The sequence below is a fragment of the Culicoides brevitarsis genome, chromosome 3, assembly GCF_036172545.1.
Source record: "Culicoides brevitarsis isolate CSIRO-B50_1 chromosome 3, AGI_CSIRO_Cbre_v1, whole genome shotgun sequence".
Taxonomy (NCBI): Eukaryota; Metazoa; Arthropoda; class Insecta; order Diptera; family Ceratopogonidae; genus Culicoides; species Culicoides brevitarsis.
Genome location: NC_087087.1, coordinates 5,473,218 through 5,496,820, shown reverse-complemented (window position 1 = coordinate 5,496,820; position 23,603 = coordinate 5,473,218). Strand labels below are relative to the sequence as shown.

At 23.7% G+C, this 23,603-nt stretch overlaps 1 protein-coding gene across 1 annotated transcript; it reads left to right on the top strand.

The window, feature by feature from the left end:
* Positions 1 to 21,026: 21,026 nt before the first annotated feature.
* LOC134834486 (high mobility group protein HMGI-C-like) lies at positions 21,027 to 22,303 on the top strand. Its single transcript, XM_063849187.1, has 3 exons — positions 21,027 to 21,194; positions 21,457 to 21,525; positions 21,596 to 22,303. The coding sequence occupies exons 2-3, from the start codon at positions 21,466 to 21,468 to the stop codon at positions 21,851 to 21,853; spliced, it is 318 nt and encodes a 105-aa protein (XP_063705257.1). The 5' UTR covers positions 21,027 to 21,194; positions 21,457 to 21,465; the 3' UTR covers positions 21,854 to 22,303.
* The last annotated feature ends 1,300 nt before the right edge of the window (positions 22,304 to 23,603 follow it).

Genomic DNA, 23,603 nt, shown 5'->3' with positions numbered 1-23,603 from the left:
TTGACGATTCGACTGAGACTGAAAAGTATTTTAATTGGACATTAATTAAGTAGGTGCTCGAGTTCCGTGCGGAGAAGACGCAAAATGAGAGGGAAAACGTGATGATGATGACAAATTTTCCGAAGATTTTCATTCAGCGGAGCGTATCGTGTATGCAGACATTATGCGTGATCGCACGGAGGAGACGATGCCAAAAATATGTTGCTCTCTCTTTCGAAAAAGATTTGCCGGTTGCGTTGACGAACGAGACGATGAGGTGAGTTTATAAATAACTTGATTTGTAGCTTCGAGGAGATTCGAAAAGTTTATTAAAAAGTTTTGTGTTTGACAGGTTTGACGATGTCTGTCTGTAAGATCTCAAAGTGTTCAAAACTGCCAAAAAATTGAAACTGAAAAAAAAAATTTCCTTTGACATAGTTTTGTTTTAAAAACTAAATCAAGAGCAAAAAAACTGTGTCAAAAACTGTGTCAAAGCAACTTTTGTCAAATTTTGCTCCAAATGGATAAAAATTTATCAGAGAGGCTCTAATTTATCATTTTTAATCATTTTATAACTCAAAACTGCCAAAAAATTGAAACTGAAAAAAAATTTTTCCTTTGACATAGTTTTGTTTTAAAAACTAAATCAAGAGCAAAAAAACTGTGTCAAAAACTGTGTCAAAGCAATTTTTGTCAAATTTTGCTCCAAATGGATAAAAATTTATCAGAGAGCTCTAATTTATCATTTTTAATCATATTATAACTCAAAACTGCCAAAAAATTGAAACTGAAAAAAAAATTTTCTTTGACATAGTTTTGTTTTAAAAACTAAATCAAGAGCAAAAAAACTGTGTCAAAAACTGTGTCAAAGCAACTTTTGTCAAATATTGCTCCAAATGGATAAAAATTTGTCAGAGAGCTCTAATTTATCATTTTTAATCATTTTATAACTCAAAACTGCCAAAAAATTGAAACTGAAAAAAAAATTTTCCTTTGACATAGTTTTGTTTTAAAAACTAAATCAAGAGCAAAAAAACTGTGTCAAAAACTGTGTCAAAGCAATTTTTGTCAAATTTTGCTCCAAATGGATAAAAATTTATCAGAGAGGCTCTAATTTATCATTTTTAATCATTTTATAACTCAAAACTGCCAAAAAATTGAAACTGAAAAAAAAATTTTCTTTGACATAGTTTTGTTTTAAAAACTAAATCAAAAGCAAAAAAACTGTGTCAAAAACTGTGTCAAAGCAACTTTTGTCAAATATTGCTCCAAATGGATAAAAATTTGTCAGAGAGCTCTAATTTATCATTTTTAATCATTTTATAACTCAAAACTGCCAAAAAATTGAAACTGAAAAAAAATTTTCCTTTGACATAGTTTTGTTTTAAAAACTAAATCAAGAGCAAAAAAACTGTGTCAAAAACTGTGTCAAAGCAATTTTTGTCAAATTTTGCTCCAAATGGATAAAAATTTATCAGAGAGACTCTAATTTATCATTTTTAATCATTTTATAACTCAAAACTGCCAAAAAATTGAAACTGAAAAAAAAATTTTCTTTGACATAGTTTTGTTTTAAAAACTAAATCAAGAGCAAAAAAACTGTGTCAAAAACTGTGTCAAAGCAACTTTTGTCAAATATTGCTCCAAATGGATAAAAATTTGTCAGAGAGCTCTAATTTATCATTTTTAATCATTTTATAACTCAAAACTGCCAAAAAATTGAAACTGAAAAAAAATTTTCCTTTGACATAGTTTTGTTTTAAAAACTAAATCAAGAGCAAAAAAACTGTGTCAAAAACTGTGTCAAAGCAATTTTTGTCAAATCTTGCTCCAAATGGATAAAAATTTATCAGAGGGGCTCTAATTTATCATTTTTAATCATTTTATAACTCAAAACTGCCAAAAAATTGAAACTGAAAAAAAAATTTTCTTTGACATAGTTTTGTTTTAAAAACTAAATCAAAAGCAAAAAAACTGTGTCAAAAACTGTGTCAAAGCAACTTTTGTCAAATATTCCTCCAAATGGATAAAAATTTGTCAGAGAGCTCTAATTTATCATTTTTAATCATTTTATAACTCAAAACTTCCAAAAAATTGAAACTGAAAAAAAAATTTCCTTTGACATAGTTTTGTTTTAAAAACTAAATCAAGAGCAAAAAAACTGTGTCAAAAACTGTGTCAAAGCAATTTTTGTCAAATTTTGCTCCAAATGGATAAAAATTTATCAAAGGGGCTCTAATTTATCATTTTTAATCATTTTATAACTCAAAACTGCCAAAAAATTGAAACTGAAAAAAAATTTTTTCTTTGACATAGTTTTGTTTTAAAAACTAAATCAAGAGCAAAAAAACTGTGTCAAAAACTGTGTCAAAGCAACTTTTGTCAAATATTGCTCCAAATGGATAAAAATTTATCAGAGAGGCTCTAATTTATCATTTTTAATCATTTTATAACTCAAAACTGCCAAAAAATTGAAACTGAAAAAAAAATTTTTCTTTGACATAGTTTTGTTTTAAAAACTAAATCAAGAGCAAAAAAACTGTGTCAAAAACTGTGTCAAAGCAATTTTGTCAAATCTTGCTCCAAATGGATAAAAATTTGTCAGAGAGCTCTAATTTATCATTTTTAATCATTTTATAACTCAAAACTGCCAAAAAATTGAAACAGAAAAAAAAATTTTTTTTTTGACATAGTTTTGTTTTAAAAACTAAATCAAGAGCAAAAAAACTGTGTCAAAAACTGTGTCAAAGCAATTTTTGTCAAATCTTGGATAATAATTTATCATTTTTTATCATTTTATAACTCAGAACTGCCAAAAAAATTAAACTGAAAAAAATTTTTTCCTTTGACATAGTTTTGTTTTAAAAACTAAATCAAGAGCAAAAAAACTATGTCAAAAACTGTGTCAAAGCAATTCTGCAAAATGAATAAAAAATTATCTTTTTAACAGCACGATTAAGATACTACAAGAATTTGTTTTCAAAAGATAGCAACAACTTAACTCGAATATCACAAATATATCTTAAAATAAATAGAAGAAAATAATTTGTTCTTCAAGGAATACTCACACCACAAATCTCCATCTATTCTATAGCATAATTTTAATGGCAAAAGCTTTAGGATTATTGCTTACGAAATATTCCATCAACGAAAAACACGTGATAAAGATCGCAATGGAATCTGATAAGCTCAAGACCAAAAATTTATATTTTGGAACATCATTAAAGGCAAAAAATCATCGAGGCAAAAGTAAACTCAATTCAATTAATATCCGATAGTTTCTTAAATTCAAAAAGGATGGATACCAAGCAAGCAAAGCCTTATAAGAAAGGCTTCTGAAGTTCAACTTAAAGTATCTATTCCATCATAACTCGACTTTTAGTAATAATGAAAACTAAAGCTTGTCCACAGCAAAATCGGCGAATATTCAAGTCCAATTTTTTCGTAGAATATGAAAGAATTTCTTTAAAACCCAATATGTTTCTAAAAGTTTAGACTCTCTACTAACGATTTGTGAAAAGATTTTTTTGATTCTACTACCTATTCTGGAAATAATGAGGAAATAAGAAAAAAAGTGAAAAATCGACTTTACCAAAATTTAGGAAAATTTTAAAAATTCTTTGATTTTGTGCTAAAATATACCCAAAAAAGCAAATTTTATCGCTCCAAATGTAATGAATCGATAAATTGGAACGTTATTAAGTAATTACATGTGCGGAGGTGGTCAACAATCCGGAAGCAGGGGTCCTTATTAAAGGGGGAAGCTCGTAAGGCTCTGAAGGCTCATCTAAGATGATGAGGCTTATAAAAATTTTAAAACAACCGACATAGCAAATGAATCTATTGTAGAAATCTTATATTAAGTCCCTCAAAACACAAAAAAATAAAATCATCTGGATCATTGTGCTTAAATTGTAAAAAATTGGGCTTCAAGGCTCTTTGAGACATTTCCATACGAGAAAAATCAATGTGAAAATTGACGATAAAACTTTTTTTGTTTTAAGCTGACCGGAAAAGGTTTCTATGCTCTAAATGTTTGATTAAATGTTGCTTAAGCGTATAATAAAAGAATTTGGACAAAATTGTCAGAAAAAATCACTGCGGGGGGAACAATATATATTAAGGTCTAAAAGAGCCTTACAAGCCTGAATAACTGCAATAAATGAGTTATTAAATACATAAAAAAGGTACCGTAACGCGAAGTTTGGATGTTTTTTGAAGTCCCTTAAGCCTTTTTTACTATTTTGAACCAATTTTAGTTGAATACATTGCACTTTACGGACTTTTGATAGGACCCGGGGGAATAAGGCTTTGAAGGCTTCCTCAGAGGCATGTTCATATATCCTCCCGTAACTTTGTCATTTGTGAATCTATTGAGCTGAAACTTTGTAAATTATCAGAAAATAATACTAAACAACTAATTATGGCAGAAGTTTTGAGAAATTATGCACTTTGAGAATTTTACAGGTTTCGAAATGTTTGGTAAAGTCCATTTTGGACATTTTTTCGAATCAACGCTATAACTTCTTAACAATACATCTGAGTGACCAAACTATACCTCAAATTATTTTCTACTTTTAATACACTTTTAACTGTAATAACAACTTTTTTCCTATCTTTAATACTTTTTGTGCTATTAAGTTTTCAAGATTCGCCGATTTTGCTGTGGACAAGCTTTATTTTTGCTCTAATCCTCTTTTGAGTTCTCCTGTTAATGGTAAAAAGATAAAACAAAAAGTCTCATAGAGATATTTCTGAACAAAATGCGCTCATGTCACTTTCAAAACAAAACCATCCAACAAGTTTCAAAAATTTTACATGAATTAACATCAGTAGTCTTCCATCAACAAGTCAGAGAGTAAAAACAATCTAAAATTTACAACAATAGTTCATAAACTAACACAAGAGAACATATTTTCTCAATGTAGAACATGAAAAATTTCACTCTCTCTTTCTCTTTGTGCCAAAAGAACAATGAAATTACAAGTGAAACGAACAAGGAAGTGCTCTTAATATAGCAGGTCTTTGATCTGTCGATCTCTTGTCGTAGATTTTCTTCTGCTTCTTTTCACAAATACAAATTATCGATACGACGTTACGAAAGCGAAAACAAGACAATGACAGTGACACACAATTACATTCCAATCATGAATATTTTATTCAATTGGCATTGCACTTGTTTATTTTCTCTTATGCAGTGTCACTGTTGTCGTATATATTTATTAATAAAACTAAAAAAATATCGAGGAGTGATAAGATTATTGATTTTTTTACATTGTTACAATTTATTAAAAAATCTCCTTCGTAACAAAAGATTTATTTTCATCAACAAAAAAAATTGTTCAGTCCATAAAACAGCTTGTGAATAATTTTTCATTTTTACACCCGGCAAATTTTGTTTATTGTGCTTGTCTATTAGCGTGGGATGTAATTCACAGTAAACACAAGTTTTCATGCCAACGTCTTTGGATTTCTTGCGAGAAGGTCAATTAGGCAGCTATCCATCTGTTACTGATGTCATGTCTCAATTTGCTAAAATTTATTGACGTATTTGGGGTTTTTTGAGTAAACAGCAGGAATCCAGACGAGTTTCCATTGAATAAAAGTGAAAATCATTCTCAAAATGGGACAAAATTTCCAAAAAACCAAAGAAAATCAAATCAATTCCGATAAAAGTCATTTCCTGTAAGTATTTCTATCCAATTTCAGTCCTTCTTCTCTTTTGTCGCAAAGGAACATAAAAAACCACAATATCATTTATTTCCATGTATAGTTTATGGCATTGTTTATTTTAACGTTTCTGTACCTACTCGTCTGTTTCTTCACTTGAACATTTGAATACTATAGACTTGTCAAGCCAATCGACAAAAATAGAATCGGAACGACTTCCTGTATATAACGACGCACTGTTGAATTGAAATCGAGCAAAGTAAAAGGACATTTTGTCTACCAATCGCGCGTATCAACAGCAACGTATGCGAAAAAAAAGACATAAAGAGAAATACTTGAGGAAAGTCGTAATATATGTGTGTAATATTGAACAAACAATATAATTTCCCTGTTTGTTTGTTAGTTTTTGTATTTGGTTCTAAATAGTACATTTAAAAGTTAACGAGGAATAATGCGGGAGAAATTTTTATCAGGGTCATGATTTTTTTTTTTGTATTTCTTTTAGAAGGGAGTTGAAGACAGACAAGACAATGAAATGCAAAAAGTGCACGTGATAGACAAAAGGGGATTTTAAGGAATAATAAACAATCGATGGGGAAAGGGAAAATTAAATGATGATTAGATAGGTGAGTATAATGAGTGACATGAAATATGAAACAGGTGAGATTGAAAATTTTCAAGGTTAAGAATTTTGAATTAATGCAATTTATTTTTTTTAGGAATTTTGATCAAAAAATCTTATGAATTAACTAATTAATTCAAACCAAGCATAAAATGTATATCAAAATTTCAAACCAAGTTCTAAAAAGCCAAAAATATCAAATATTGAAGAATATAAAGAATTTTTTGAGATTTAAAGAACAAAGCAGTTTAAAAAATAATTAATTAAGAAACAAATTTTCAATTTTGTATGATTTAAAACATTTAAAGCCATATGCATAAAATTCAAAAGTCATCAAAAAATTTTCATATTTTTTAAATTATGATCTGAGTTATTTTTGTTAAAAGTGTATCTTTATTTTTAACAAAAATAACTCAAATTTTAATTGAAATTGTATGAAAATCCGTTAATACCGTAATGTACATAATTCTAAGAGAATTTTAAAAATCTGTTCTTTTAACGAAAACAGAAGTAAAATCTCGTTCTCTAAACATTTTGTGTTTTAAATTCTAATTTTTGAAAATTTTTTAACTGAAAATTTTGACATTTTAATTTATTTCAAATTTTCATAAATACCGTACAGTTTATAATTTTTATGGAAAAAAATCCATTACGAATTCAAAAAATTGAGATAATTAATAGAACATTAAATTTAAAGTTAAAAATATTTTTCCATTAATTTTTAGAATTTTTTAAAAAATAATTCATATAAATTTTTAAATTATTTTTCAAAAAATCAAAATTTCGTAAAAAAAATTCAAAAGTCTTACGTAAAAATATTAAGAGAAAAAATTTTAAATCATAAATTTTACGAACATTTTATTTTTCCATTCAAATTATTTATTTTACGGTATTTTTATTTTGAAATTATTCTCATTTTTAAGACATAAATTTTTCTTAAATTTTTTTTTAATTTCTAAATTAATTCTTTTAACTTCAAAAAATTTATCTACATTTTCCGTTTCATTTAAATTTCAACGATTTTTTTCTCTTAGCATTATTTACATTACGGTAATTTTTCATTAAAAATTATTAAATAAATAAGTAATTTAAAAAAATTAAAAAATTTTATTAATATCCTTAAATTCATTCAAAAAAGTTAAAAATTTAAATTTCAATTTTTAAACTTAACTTAATTTAAAAATTTTTTAAATTTCGAAATTTTCATTAAAAAAATATTATAACTTAACGTAACCAATCTAAAAGAAATCATCGTTAAGTAAATCAAATCCCCCAAGTCCTTCAATTACCTAACATTAGCTTGATTTGTCTTATCCATTTTTTTCCAATCAATGATTGATGACATCTCCCAAGAGCCTCTTCAGAAAACAATTTAGGACAACATCCTTGACTCGAATTAATTTCAAGCCACTCTACAAATTAAATTTTTACTTAAACTCTTTCCGCAAAAGTCACAAAAGAAACAAAAGATTGTCTTAATTCCATGTCATGAATGCCCGTTAGCACAAAAAAAAAACATTTTAAGTGGCGATATCCATTTTCATTTATATTAGATAAAGGGGGTGTTGATCCACTTATCCTCTGCAATTCTTCTTTGAACGAACGACGAACGATGTTAACATTGTATTCATTATCTTTCATTTATTATCCGTTCTCGTGTCGGATTTTTTTTTTGTGTTGCTTATATGAGTCTGTCTCTCAAGTAGCTTGCTATAGAAACGTTCAAATAAATTATGTTATTACTCAGTCTTTATTATTTTATCTCTTACTACTTGAATTTTTATCAAATTAAGAAGACTCAAGATTTTTTTTTCAATTTTTTTTTCTTAAAGAAAAAAAAATTGTGAAGTTGATTGCAGATCTTCAAACGTTTTTTTTTTTTGTTAACGTCAGTGAATATTTTTAGATCAAGATAAATTCAAGGGCCTTTCTCGAATATTTCCGTCACTGCTTTACTCCCATAGAGCCAACAGAGACGCTATTTACTGCGCATGTTAATAGCTCGGTACGACACAGGCAGTCAGACGAAGTATTTCGAGAGGGAAGAGAGAACTTTTCCACAGACACAAAAAATAGTCAGGAACAAATTTCCGATTTATTCAGTCTGTGTCTGTCCTGTCGCGTTGACGTTTTAGCGTAGCGCTGGAAGGAAACGGGTAAGTGTCCTGCTGATATGTTGTTTAACTTTTGACAACATCGTACGAGGAATAAAATTGATAAAACAACCAAAAATTAAATTAGCATGAAAAATTAGCCAAAAAATTTAATTAAATAGTAAATTTACTAAAAATGAGATAATGATAAAATTTGTGCCCATTCAAAGTTTGTGAGTGATTTTTTTGCGCAGATAAAAATCTGCAATAGTGAGATAGATAAATAAATACAAAAAAAAGAAACAAAGAAAAAAAAATTTTTTTTTTTGATTTTTTTCGATCAATCCAAATAATTCTAAAAAAATTTGAAAAAAAGTGAAAAATTATTAATTTCAAAGAAAAATAAATTAAATAATAAATAAACAACAAAAATTAATAAACAAACAAAAATAAATAAATAACAAACTTTTATCAGTCAGACAAATTTATCTCAATTTTTATCATAAATATAACAAACACACAAAAGAGGACTGTTCTGAACGTAAATTAACTGTTGGACAACTCAATTGTATTAAATTAAAATTAATAGTTTAGTGGCAGAAATTGTGATGATGATAAATTTCTCTACGAACGAACAAAAAAAAAAGATGTATTGAATTAATTTTAATTGAATTGTAGAATACGCATAGTAATATTTTTATGATATGAAATTTTATGCTGCCTTTGCCAATGATGGATGATGAATATTCATTGAGTTAATTAAATTTTATGCGATGATTCATGTTGCTGATGTTGGAAAAATTAAATTAAATTAATTGGCAAAAATGGAAGATCAGTTAAAAAATTGTTGTGAAAGAGGGGTAATTTTAATAAGTGGATGTTAAAAGAGGAAAGAAAGAAAAGTTTGGTGAAGTGAAATTTTTTTTTATTTTCTATTTAAGATATTTTTAATAATGATGAAAAATTATTAATTTTTTTAAAAAATTTTAAAAGCAAAATTTAATTTTTTTATTTAAAAAATTAATAAATTAAAAATTAATAAAATTTATTTTAGAATTTTTAATCAATTAAATTAAATTAATTTTCCAATTTTCTAAAATATTGAAAAAAAAAATTTTTAACATTTTCTTTTATTTTTATTTTATTTTATTTTTAAATTTTTTTTTAATTTTTAATTTATCAAAATTTATTTTTTTGCCAACTAAAGTTTTTAAAAATTAATTTTAAAATTTTCAATCAATTAAATTAAATTAAATTTTCGATTTCATAAGTATTCATCAAAAATTTATTGAAAATTATTTTTAACTTTTTCTTCAAAAATATTGGTTAAATTATAAGATTATAAGAAAAGTAAATCTATAAATAGAAAATTCCAAGAAAATTTTATTATTTATCATAAAGTTTTCCTCGATTCTTTGAAAATTTGTATAATTTATGTTTTAATTTATGTTTTTAAATTTAATATAACGTTATTTAATTTTTTTATTATTTAAAGATGAAGCAAATTTCAGAAAATGTTTCATTCTAATTTTTAAAAAAATGTTTTCCAATTTTCTTTTTGGATTTTTAACTTATTTAATTTTATTTTAATTAATTTAAAATTTTTTTTAATTTATTTTTATTTTATTTTATTTTATTTTTTTTTTTAAAAAAAATTAAAAAAATATTTAATTTTATTTGAATTTTTTTTTTATTAAAATTTTTTATTTTTAAATTATTTTGTTAAATAATTTTTAAATAAATAAATATTTAAATTTTCAAAAATAAATTTTAAAAAAATTATTTTTAAAATTAATTTCGAAATTATTGAATAAGAAAATTTTAATTAATTAAAAAAAATTAATTAAATAAAATTAATTAATTATTTAATTAAAATAAAATTAAAATTAATTAAAAATTAATTAAATTAAAATTAAATAAAAATAAAATTAAATTTATTTTAAATTTTAAATTAATAATTAATTAATTTTTATTTTAATTAATTTCAATTTTTTTTTAAATTAAATTCATAAAAAATTTCCAACAACTTGTTTTTTTGTACTTGTTTTTTGTTAAAAAAAAAATATTAAATTAAAGATATTTTTTTATAAAAATCATGTCAACGTCCTTTCAATCAATTGTTTCAAATACATCAAAGTCGATTTGAATATTTTTTTTTCTTTCCAAACAAAAAACATTCAGACTTCTTATACGCCTCAGGTTATTATCAATAAATCAACTTAAGGGATTTCGATCAAATTTCATATTTTTTTCTTTCTCCCTCTTTTAAAAAAATATTTTTCAAATTGGTTTAGCTATTTTCAATAACAAGCTATTCATCAAGAATCAGAATAAAAACTTTTTGATAAATTTATTCCTTCACGCGTAACACTTTAAAATTTTCCATCTCCATGAATAATAAATCAAAACCACACAAAGACGTATTTTGTGACATAATTAGATGTCACCTCTTCCAAAAGCAAATAGTAAACTTTGTTAACGTTGAATCAATAGCAAGAAGTGAAGATAATGATGTAAGAGGCGTCGTAATGATATTAAGACATGATTATTAACACATTATCGATTTTGTGTGCGAGATTTAAATTATGCAGCGGTTTAATCATAGTTTCGTTACACAATTAGGCTTCGTTTGTTTTGGTTTTCTCAGAAAAGTCAAAAGCAACAAGAATCGAGATGTTTCGTTCACAGTACATGCGCAAAATCAAATCCTGCTTATTTCGTTATGGTTGATATCATTTCGTTACGTTCGTCGTCGTCGTCGTCCTCGCTACAAGAAGTCAAGTGCAATGAAAGAAAAAAAAATTCTCCTGTTCGGTAATAATCTCCTATTCATGTCGTCTTTGCACTCGTTACGTGTTCTTGTTCAAAACACGAAAAATCCCATAAAAGAGGGAGAATTGTTTCTTTTTTGTTTCCTTTTTTTGAACGCGCAAGCAAATAGTACGGAAAATGCATCGTTTAACGTCTGACTCGTGATGCTACAGACGATAAATGGTTTCTTGCATCCTCGGAGGTATTCCGGATACGTGGATGATTACAAGTGAATTATAATGCGAACAGCAATATTTGCACGGAAAATTGAACGAACGTTAATATTTGTTTCGCAGTTTGGAGTTAAGCTGCTTAAATTTCGATGCAGGGATGGAAAATGAGTAATTTGTAAATTTTTAATTATTTTTTATTGAAATAAATTGTAATTTTTTTTATTTTCCAAAAAAAAATAATAATTTGTTAATATTATTTTTTTAAGTTTTCAAAAAAAAATTTTTTTTTTTAATTTTTTGTTGTAAAAAAATTATTTTTAATTATTTTATAATTTTTTTAATTAAAATTATTTTAATTTAATTTTGTTTTGTAATTTTATTTATTTAATTAATAATAATTATTTTTTAAAATTCAATTTAATTTTTTTTTAAAAAAAAATTTAATTTTTTTTTAATAAAAATTAAATTTTTTTTTTTAAATTTATTTTTTTTATAAAAAAAATTTATTTTTTTTTTATTTATTTTTTTTTAAAATTTATTTTAATTTTAAAATAAAAAATTTAAATTATTTTTTTGATTTTATTTTAATTATTTAATTTAATTTTTATTAATTTTTTTTATTAAATTTTCATAAATATGTAAAGGAAAATAAAAACAATCATAAATATTTTTAAAATAAAAAATTCTAAAAATTTAAAGAAAAAAAAATTAAAAATTTAAAGAATTAAACTTATTTACCCGAAGAATGGACCAGCTCGGTTAGATTTGAGTTTCGTATGTTTAATGAACGGATGAGTCAATAATTTTTATTTTTTGTAACAACAATTTTTGTTTTGAACAAAAAATTTTAAGACAAATAAAATTGTCGACTGAAAGATTTTAAAAAAAATTAATTTGGAAAAGATCATAAAATCAAAAGATCATAAGATCAAAGGTAAAAAAATCGAAGCGCCCCCTACCGACAAAAAAATTAAAGCTCCATCTCTGTTCAAACGAAAATTTGACAGAATCTGACTTCTATTCTACTAAAAGCGTAACAGAGAAAGAAAAACAGGAAGAAAATCTATTAAACTACGAGCAAAAACTTTTCCGAAGAAATTTTGTTGCTTTTTCATATCCGGTCAATTTTATCTTTTTGATGAGTTTTTGAATCATTTTTCCTTCCATCCCAAAAAGTAATCTAATAATTTCGTTAGTTGAAATCCAATTTTAGTTTCGTTCAACTGTAACAATTTTCTGCATTCCATAAACTTTCGTCATCAGCAAAACTGCAATGAATATTCACATGTTGATGATATTTACCATTTCCCTCGTGTGCCAAATGTTGAACGATGGCTAACAAATTCAATTTGATGAAATGACATGAGCATGACGCCCAATTGTCTTGTTTGTACGAGAGCCTCAAAACATCAGTTTTTATGGAAAATGTCGGCACGCGCTAGTTGTTAATTAAAATCTGTGAATGGATTAAATGAAAAGTGCGGAAAAGAGTAAATTTAAGGAAGAGTGAGATATAATAATGAGGAGAGAATAACGAGGACAATTAAAGCATTTAAATTCCTCAAATCTCATTTAGGTGCGTCAACAATGAAAAGTTTAAAGTCTTTATGGGGTGAAATGAGATAAAAGTGTGTTTTTCCGTGAAATTATGATGATATGAGAAGAAATTTGTACTTTTAGAGGGATAACAATGAAGAGTTGAAAAAATATGGAGAATGTGGAAAAATGTTGCTTGAGGATATATTTTAATGATGTGTGTGTTCGCTTACTCATGTGTGACTAAAATGAGAGTAAATATAATTTAAGTAGTTAAATAAATTTATAAAGCAGATTTGTATGACTTTCGATAATTTTTTAAACAGGATTTTTTTCTTTTAAATTTTTAAAATAATTTTTTTTGTTAAATTGAATTATTTTTTATTCTTTATAAATCTTTATAAGGAGAGTTTTATTTATTTTTTTTTATTTTATTTTTATTTTTTTTTTTTTTTTTTTATTTTAAGCTCAATAAATTATTCAATGCATTTTTAGTTATATATAATAAATAAAATGCCGCCATTTTTAAAAAAGATCGAAAGCGTCAGTTTAGATCTTTTAAAACTTCACGAAATTATAAATAGAGGGCGCTTTATTAAAATATTAACGTTTATACAAATTAAGGTCTAAAATAAATAAAAATACGTAAAAAATTGATTTTTACTACAAAATTAAGATTTAAAAAAAATTAAATTAAAAATATTTCTTAAATTCTTATAAAAAATTAATTTTTTAAATTAAATATTTAAAATAATTGATTAATTAAATTATTTTTTTAAAAATTAAAATAAATTAATTAAAAAAAAAAAAAAATTAATTTAGATTTTATATTATGATAAAATTTTTATTTAAAGCGCCCTCTTTATATAAAATCACGAAGCTTCTAAAGATCAAAACTGACGCTTTCGATTTTTTTTTCAAAATGGCGACTTTTTATATGACTTTAAATTACAAAAATTTTCATAATTTCTCAAATTAAAAAAAAACATAAAAATCATAAAAAATATAATAAACACAATTTCACTTAATAATCTCAATAGAAATAAAAAAAAAACTTTTACAAACAACTAATTGCTAAAAACTATTAGAAAACCATCGATCTCATAATTCATTCATTCCTTCATTTCACTCATCGACATGAAAAAAAAAATTCAGTTGACTAACATTCCAACGTTATGTAAATCAACACGGAAAATAGGTTTCCAATAAAAAATTCAAGTTCTATTTGTTCGTTAGTTATACATTTACCTCTAACTATCGATGAAAGAATGACTTTTCAGCAAAAAAAAAAAAAAACATTCAAACATATCCGTGAAACCAAAGCTACTATCGTTGCATGTCAAAGTCTAATTTTATAGCAAAAACTTTAACAGAGACGAACTTTTAAAGGGCCTCGAATTTGTTTTTGAACTTATTTAAACTTGAGAAACTCCCTTCACTGAATTTTTTTCGACTACTACAAATCGTAAAAAAAAACAGTTTTTACTATTTCCTGTATAGACGAAAATTCGAGTAGTAGTAAAGAAAGTAATAAAATCAAACAAGTATCTAATAATAGAGATCCATCGATTAAATTTTTGCCAAATTTTTGCGGTATTTTTTTTTTCTTGATAAAATTCGGGGCAAATTCTGTCCATTCATCAATTTTAGTGATTTTATTAACATTTTTTCAGAAGTTAGTGAACTTTTTGCTTATTGATTATAAATATTGGATGATAAATAAAACATTTGGTTGCAAATTATTACTTTTGCTCTTTTTGATTGCTTCACTGCATCAAGAGGAGTCAATTCGAGTCAAGAAACCAATATTTACATGTGAAAAAAGAAATAAAATTTTATTGCATGAAAAATTGCGGGGATCCCGTTTTACGACTGACACGATGGATGCTTTTAATGCGAAATGTTTAGCTAAATTGGTATTAGTGAGGAAATTTATTGAATAAATTTTGTGTTTTTCAAGACTTTACGAGTTTAAGACATTTTTAAAATAAAATTTATCAATAAATAAAAATGTATCAAATAATAAAAAAATTATAAAAAAATAAAAATTCTTTAAGAATAAATATTTTTGCTTGAAAAATTATCAAAAAGTATTTTTCAAAACAATTAAAAAAATATTTAAAATGACATTTTTAACAAAAATTTCAAAAAGTGACAGTTAAAAAATTTAAAATCGTTTTTTTGCTAATTCAAATAAAAAATCTAATTAATTATGAAGAAAATATTTTTAAAATTTGAAAAAAAAAATAAATCAATATATTAAATATAAAATTTTTATCAAATATGTTTATCAAACAAAAAAATAAATTTTCTATAGAACATTTGAGATTTTAATTAATTTAAAATAAAATAAAAATCATGAGTGAAAAAAAATCCGTTAAAAAATTAAAATTTGACTTTGACTAATTCAAACAAAAAAAAATAAAAAACTAAAAAATAAAAAAAAATGAAAATATGAAATTATTTTAGGCTAAAAAATTAAATTAAAATTATTTTTTAAAAATTAAATAAATTAATTAATTTTTAAATTAACTTTTAAAAAACTAAAAATTTATATTAAAATAATTAAAAATCTGTAATAGGTATTTTTTAATTTAAAAATTCAAACATGAAAAATACATAAAGAAAAATTAAAATTTAAAATTAAAAAAAATTGTATTAGAATTATTTTTTAAAATTTAATAATAAAATTTAATTTTAATAAAATTAATAAATTTTAAAAAATAATAAATTAATTAAAAAAAAAAATAAAAAATTATTTAAAAAAAATAAAAAAATTAATTTAAAAAAAATTAAAATTAAGTTTAAAATAATTAAAAATTTTTAAAAATATTTTAATTAAAATTTTTTTTTTCTATTTTCAGATATAAAACAAAAAAAAACATTTATTAGCTAAAATGTTGTCACCGTTTCTCCAAATGAAAAATCCCAGCTGGTCAACGAAACAGCGACAATGCTCCATCACAGCATTCCATCCTGTTTAAAGAAAAAATGGTCCTCTGTATGGAATCATCTTGACCATGCCATGAAACGCGTCGCATGAAAATTGGCGAAATCTTCAAACGATCATCGACTCATATGACACGTTTTCGCATGAGTCACATGAGAAATTTTTGCGTTTCGATTTCGCCGCCGACAACATTTTTGTTCCCATTTTCTTGCGAGTAAAGAAATTATGGGTTGCCACAGTCTCTCAACGTAACGTGAAAAAGTTACAAAAGGTAGAAAGACTCGTTCAACGACGCAACTGTTTTTGACGTGCATCCGAGAAATGGGCTAATAATTTTTTATTTTAAGAAAAAAAAAATTTAATTTAATTTAAAAAAAATTAAAAAATTAACATCAAACATCAGTAGTACACTTAGAAATGAATGTAAGTAAAAAAATTCATTGCAAAACAATTAAATGTAATTTTTAATCAAATATTTATGTTTTCAACGCAACAATATATTAAAAAATAATCCCATAAAGAAAAATTAGCAACAAAACGCACCTGAGTCATCCGACACGATTTTAGTTTAATTGAAAACTTATTCGTTGCACGGATGACTAAAATAAATTTTTCCTTTTTTCACACGTAGAATTGCGCAAAATGTAGTTGAAGAGACTTTTTTAACGAAAAATCTGCGGGCAAGATTAATCCTCTTGAGATGAAATTGGCCCAGAATTTCAAAATTGTCTTGAAAACTCATTTTTGCTGCAAAAAAATTAAATAAAAAAAATAATTAATTAAAAATAAAAAATTTAATACATAATAAAATATACAAAAACAGATTCTTTAAAGTCAATATCATAATACAAAAAAAAAAATAAATATTTATAAAAATATTAAAATTAATAAATAATAAAAAAGTAGTTTGTAAGTTTTAAATATTACAGCAACAAAAAAAAATTAATGTTAAGAAAATATCTATATGAGCTATTTCACACACCTAATACTATTTACAAGAAAATAAAAATGAATCAGTTAAAAGTGAGCAAACCACAATTTAATAAGGACATAACATCAGAAGTCCAAAAAAATTAATTTTTAAGAAAAAATAATTTAAATATTTTAGAGTGCTTTAGAAATTAAGTCATTAACACATGATTATTGACAAAATTAAAAAAAAAAATTAAATGTTGTAGTTTTTAATGTGAGACAAAAATCAACTTAAAGCAAAGTTTATTATACTACTAAAAAAATATTTAAAAAAAATATTAGTAGGTCACCATTTTACTTTAGAAATTAAAAAAAAAATATTAATAACCAAACATATATATTAACAAAAAAAATATAAATAAAAATATTTAGCACGCCAGACCTTTGATATCGGTAAAAAAAATACACAAACATAAAAATTTATCATATATAAAAATCACCAATTAATTAAAAAAAATTAAAATTGGCAAAAAATATAACTTGACACTTCACCTAGAACCATTAAATTAAATTTTAGACAAATTCCATCTAACATCGTCTTTGTGTCGAAAAATATTTTGATTGATATTATGATATATTTTATGGAAAAATATATATTTTTATCACATTTTATTGGTAACCGATATTTTGGGTCTGGATTAATTATTATATTATCATATTATTATAATCAAACATATATAATTAAAAAATATATATGATAAAATATTTAATAAAAAATATTAATTTAAAAATTTAAAAATTATTATTAATAATAAAAACAGTCTTTAATATTATTATTTTTGTGATGTATACTTAAAAAAACACAACATATAGATTTTAGTGAATATAACTTGCATTAAAATATATGCTTTCATATTCAACAATATAAATATTAAATATTATTTTAAACATATATGTTAAACTTAATGTGCAATAATATTCACAAAAAAGTTAAAATTTAAAAAAAATATATTATTTCATGCTAATATACAAAAAAAAGTATAAAAGCAAAAAAAAATCAATTATGAGACTCCATGGGTCTCCATGATTACAAATAGTGGTCAAACAATAATGATATATATGTTATATAAATCTAATTATTGATTTGTAAATCTATTACAAACATACAAAAAAAAAATCCGCCCTAAAAAAACAAACAAGGGTGAAAAAAGAAACCTAACATCAATTTTGTTATTATTAAAAAAAATAATGAAAAAATGAAAAGATCAGATTTTAATATCTGCAAATGTTGAAAAAAATACAAAGAAAAAAAATTTTATAGAAAAAAAAATTAAAAAAATTTACAATCAATCCAAAAAATAGATAAAAAAAATAATTTTCAAAGCAGAAATATTTCATAAATATTTTTCGGAAAATAACTTTACTGTACTTCTACAAACAATTTTTTGTTTAACAGATACAAAATTTAAAAAAAAAAAGCTAAACAATCAATCAGAAAAAATTAGAAATAAAACAGTATTTTTTTCTGTTTCTACAACCCACAAAAAGAGTTTTATTTTACATTTAATGAATTTTGAGGTAAGTAATTTTTTTTAAAAAATATTTTTAAAATTGTTTATTTCGATTTTATTTATTAAAATTTATTTTGCTTAAAAAAAATAATTTTTTTTAATAATTATTTTAATTTAAATTTATTTTTTAATTTTTTTTTTATTTTTTTTTTTTTATTTAATTTTGTTTTTTTTGTTGTTTGTTTTTATTTATTTATTTATTTATTTCGATTTATTTATTAAAATTATCAAAAAAATTATTTTTTAAATTTTATTTTTAATAAATTAATTTTTTATTAATTAATTTATTTTATTTATTTTTTTTAAATTTTATTAATTTATTTAAAATAAAAAAAAATTTTTATTATTTTTTTTAATTTTAATTAAAAAAAATTTTTTAAAAAAAATTATTCATTTATTAATTTTTATTTACTTAATTTTCATTAAATAAAATTTATTTATTAATTTTTTAAATTATTGAAAAAAAAAATAATTTATTAAATTATTTAAAAAATTAATTTATAAAATAAAATATTTTTTCTAAATTTAAATTTTTTTTCAAAATTAAATTTTTTTTTTAATTTAAAATTATTTTTTTAGCTCCAAAATCCACCCAGAAGCGCTCAAACTTTGAGGTTCCAACCTTTTTTTTTTGTCTTACACCCGAATTGAATTATGTTAATTTAAGTCTCATTTATCTGTTATTTTATTCATGAGCATTTTTTCCCTTTATTCATACGTACTTTTTTTATGTGAGAGGGTGATAAAACAAATTACTCACCTTAAAAAAATAAAAGTATGTTCACCTCTCATAATATTATGATTAAATTTTATCCTGAACGAAAAAAAACCCTTTTTACCTCTTCTTCTCCTTCTTGTTGCCGATTTTAACTGCGGATTACAAAAAAATTCAAGGCTTATTATTACATCATAATTTTTATTTTTTTTCTCGAACCAAAATAAATTTCCGAGAAAAGCTGTCTGCTCGTTTGTCTGGAAAAAAATTGCCTTCACCTACTTTCCGTAAACGAATTAAAAATTAATAAAATTGTGAAAAAAAAATAAATAATTACTTTTGTTTGAAGGTCTGAGCCATTAATGGAAAGCGATGGATCCAGAAAAAAATTTAATTACTTCATTTATTATGGATGTGAGATGGCGTTCTTTTATGCATTGTATCGTCGTATAATTAGAACTGCGGTGAATTTTTCATCGAGTGTGAAGAAAAGTAGGGCAAATTTTGTTAGTTAAGAAGTTTAAAGCAAAAATTTTACAATTGCTTATTTTACAAAAAAGCAAAAAAAAATTAAAGTTTTATTTTTTTAATTTTTTTTTTTATAGAAAAATATGTTGAGCCTTGTTAAGTAATTAAAATTATTTTAAAAAATTATTTTTTTATTTAAAAAATTTTTTTTTAAATATTTTAAACTTAATGTGCATAATAATTAATATTTTTTAAGATTAAAAAAAAAAATAATTAATTTATAAAATTTAATGCTTAAATATTTTTGTTGTTAAATTCTATAAGATTAAAAATATTTTTTTTGAAAAAAAATATTAAAGAAATTTATTTGCATTTTTAAATTAAAAAAAAAATATTTCATCAAAAATTTTTTTTTTCATTTTTTAATTGTTTAATAATTTAATTTTAATTTAAATTAAAAAAATAATTTTAAAATATTTTATAAATATAAATTATACATATTGACATGCTAAAAAAATATAAGGTTTATTTTTTTTAATTTTTTTTTTTTGACTATTAAAAATAAATTTTAATTATAATTTTTTTTTATTTAAATTTTAATTTTTTATTTTATTTTATTTAATTTTATTTATTCTAAAAGCACTATGTTATATTTTCAAAATTTTCAAAAATATAAATTTATTAAGAATTTTATTTTTTATATTTAATATTAACTTTTAATTAATTAAAATTTAGTTTATATTTTATTAAATTAATTAATATTTTTTAATATAAAATCAAATATTTAAATAAAATTAAAATATAATTTAAAAAAAAATATTTTTTTTTTATCAAGAATTAAAATCTAAAAAAAAATTAAAATTTATTATTTAAAAAAAAATTATTTAAAAATAAAATTTAAACAATAAATAAAACATTCTTGGAAACTCACATAAAAAATTTAACGAACTTTTGAAAAACTTCCATTGACGTTAAAACAAAATGACGCATCTCAACGGTTTTCTTCGCCTTCCCTGCCTTGATAATTTTTCAAACAAAAGTGTAATTGAATCAGAAGAGTTCCCTCTTCTCTCCCGTGCGACATCCAACACAAACAAACGCATCGCACTCACCCAGGATCGTTTTCGATGCAACACGGGAACTCGTCTCTCTCCCGCTTTAATTGTTCGTGAGCGAATCGTCGCTGTGTGTGTGTGATAAAGCACGCAGCGGGCCAAACAGGAATACGATTTTGCACCCATACATCTTTATTTCAACGCATGTGCATGTAGTTGTGAGTCTATGATGCTTCCATAGATTTTTTTTTATTTAATTTTTTGAATTTTCTGAATTATATGAGTCACAAGGGATTTTTTTGCTACCTGAAAAAAGGTCGAAAAAAAATAAAAAATTGGGTTTTTTGAGTTTTTTTCGACCTTTTTTCAGGTTAAAGTTGTTTACTTATCTTTGTGTGCATGTATGGGAGAATGAGTGCCACGCTTGAGAGAAATTCTCTCTCGTAACGACTCGCATTCGAGAATAGAGCTCCGAAGCGTACAAACAAACTGACATTGCTTTACCGAATTTTTCATAGGTGTGTTGTTAACGCTTTCTTCTAACGCGACACAAAATTAATATTTATTTCGGAGTAAAAAGTTTGCAGAAAATAAAATTCAGTGAAGAACGCCATTAGTTGCTGAGAAATTTTAATAAAAGTACGGCAAAAAATCCAAAAAATACGGAAAAAATTTGTGCAAAAGAAAAAGCGACGCCAGCATCGAGAAAAAAATTAATATAAATTAGGAAATAAAAATTGATTTTTTTTTCTCGTAGTATAAGCGTTTGTCGTTTGGCTCGAATGGCGTACAGCAAACGAGCGCGATGATTGTTTATATGCGGCTGTGATTTTTTTTTCTTTTGTTAAAACAAATTTTGAGAGGGAAAAAATTAATAAATAATTTATTGATTATTTTGCAGCTAAGAAAAATGTCTGATAGCGAGAAAGAGGAACAACCTGTAGCGAAGAAACGCGGGCGCCCATCTACTGTAAGCATCATTTTTAAAAAAAATAATTAAAAAAAATATTTTTAATAAAAAAAAATAAATTTTTCAACAGGGAACCGCTGCTGCGAAAAAACGCCCCGCCGAAGCAAAAGGCTCGGATGAACCCTCATCCAAGAAGGGTCGTGGGCGTCCCAAGGGATCCACGAAGAAAAAGCGCGGAAGACCCGCAACCGAATCGTCAGGAACTGCCGCCAAGCCTGCTGCCAAATCGGGCGGAGGACGCGGACGCCCAAAGAAGGCAGTTGCGAAAAAAGACTCCACGGAAGACGAAGAAGAAGCTTCTGAAAACGGAAACTCTTCGGAAAACTAAAGCGCACGCATCTCAAGTCTAATTAATTAATTAAAAGAAAAAAAAAACAAAAAAAAAAATAACAAAAAAAAATTTAATCAATATTTCAAAGAAGAAGAAGAAAATTAACAGAAAAAAGTATTTACCCGCTCTGATTTAATCTCTGGGATTTTTATTCCATATTTTATAGCAATTAATGATAAAATACTGAACAATACGTGTTTCTGGTACATGGTAGGAAGGGAAATTTGACTAAAAAAAAATTTGTCGAAAAAAAACACGAAAAAAGTACAAATCGTTCATTAGACTTAAAGCAAAATAATTTAAAAGAAAGAAATTTACTTAACTATGACACGATCAGTTTTCATGTCTTTTTAGGCCACAAAATTTTACTTTTTAGGAAATTTGAAGCATTATACCCCCCGTTGAAAGCTCTATCTACTACAATGTACGATTCAAGAAATAAAGTAAATTGAGAATAAAAATAAAATTGATTTTTTTTATTTTTTGAGGTTATGTTGAGAATTTTATAAATTTGGTAAGTTTATGAAATTTTTCTTTACAAAATTCATAAATTTATTAAAAAATCTATTTTTTTCTTATACTTTTTTGAGTTTTGTTTAATTTTATTAAAAAATATGAAATTAGAGGTAAATTTTTGGTTAACTTATCCTAAGCTTGTCAATATATTATATCAGAAAAATTTAAAGAAAACTTTTTTTTAATTAAATTTAAATTTGCGCAAATTATTTCATTAACAAATTTTGCAAATTATTAATTTTAAATTTTAATCATATTGAGAGATTTATTATGTAAATTTTTTTAATTTTTTTTTACATATTTAAATTTTAACAAAAAGAAAAAAAATTAAAATTAAATCATTAAATTGATTTGAAATAATTTTTATTTGCTTTTTTTTATTTTGAAAAAATGATTAAAAATGATAAATTAAAGCTCTCTGATAAATTTTTATCCATTTGGAGCAAGATTTGACAAAAATTGCTTTGACACAGTTTTTGACACAGTTTTTTTGCTCTTGATTTAGTTTTTAAAACAAAACTATGTCAAAGGAAAAAAATTTTTTCAGTTTAATTTTTTTGGCAGTTTTGAGTTATAAAATGATTAAAAATGATAAATTAGAGCCCTTCTGATAAATTTTTATCCATTTGGAGCAAAATTTGACAAAAATTGCTTTGACACAGTTTTTGACACAGTTTTTTTGCTCTTGATTTAGTTTTTAAAACAAAACTATGTCAAAGGAAAAAATTTTTTCAGTTTCAATTTTTTGGCAGTTTTGAGTTATAAAATGATTAAAAATGATAAATTAGAGCCCTCTGATAAATTTTTATCCATTTGGAGCAAAATTTGACAAAAATTGCTTTGACACAGTTTTTGACACAGTTTTTTTGCTCTTGATTTAGTTTTTAAAACAAAACTATGTCAAAGGAAAAAAATTTTTTCAGTTTCAATTTTTTGGTAGTTTTGAGTTATAAAATGATTAAAAATGATAAATTAGAGCCCTCTGACAAATTTTTATCCATTTGGAGCAAAATTTGACAAAAATTGCTTTGACACAGTTTTTGACACAGTTTTTTTGCTCTTGATTTAGTTTTTAAAACAAAACTATGTCAAAGGAAAAATTTTTTTTTCAGTTTCAATTTTTTGGCAGTTTTGAGTTATAAAATGATTAAAAATGATAAATTAGAGCCTCTCTGATAAATTTTTATCCATTTGGAGCAAAATTTGACAAAAATTGCTTTGACACAGTTTT

Coding starts and splice junctions, on each gene's coding strand:
- LOC134834486 (XM_063849187.1), top strand. CDS start 21,466: ATGTCTGATAGCGAGAAAGAGGAACAACCTGTAGCGAAGAAACGCGGG. Junction 21,526..21,595: donor AACGCGGGCGCCCATCTACT/GTAAGCATCATT, acceptor ATTTTTCAACAG/GGAACCGCTGCTGCGAAAAA.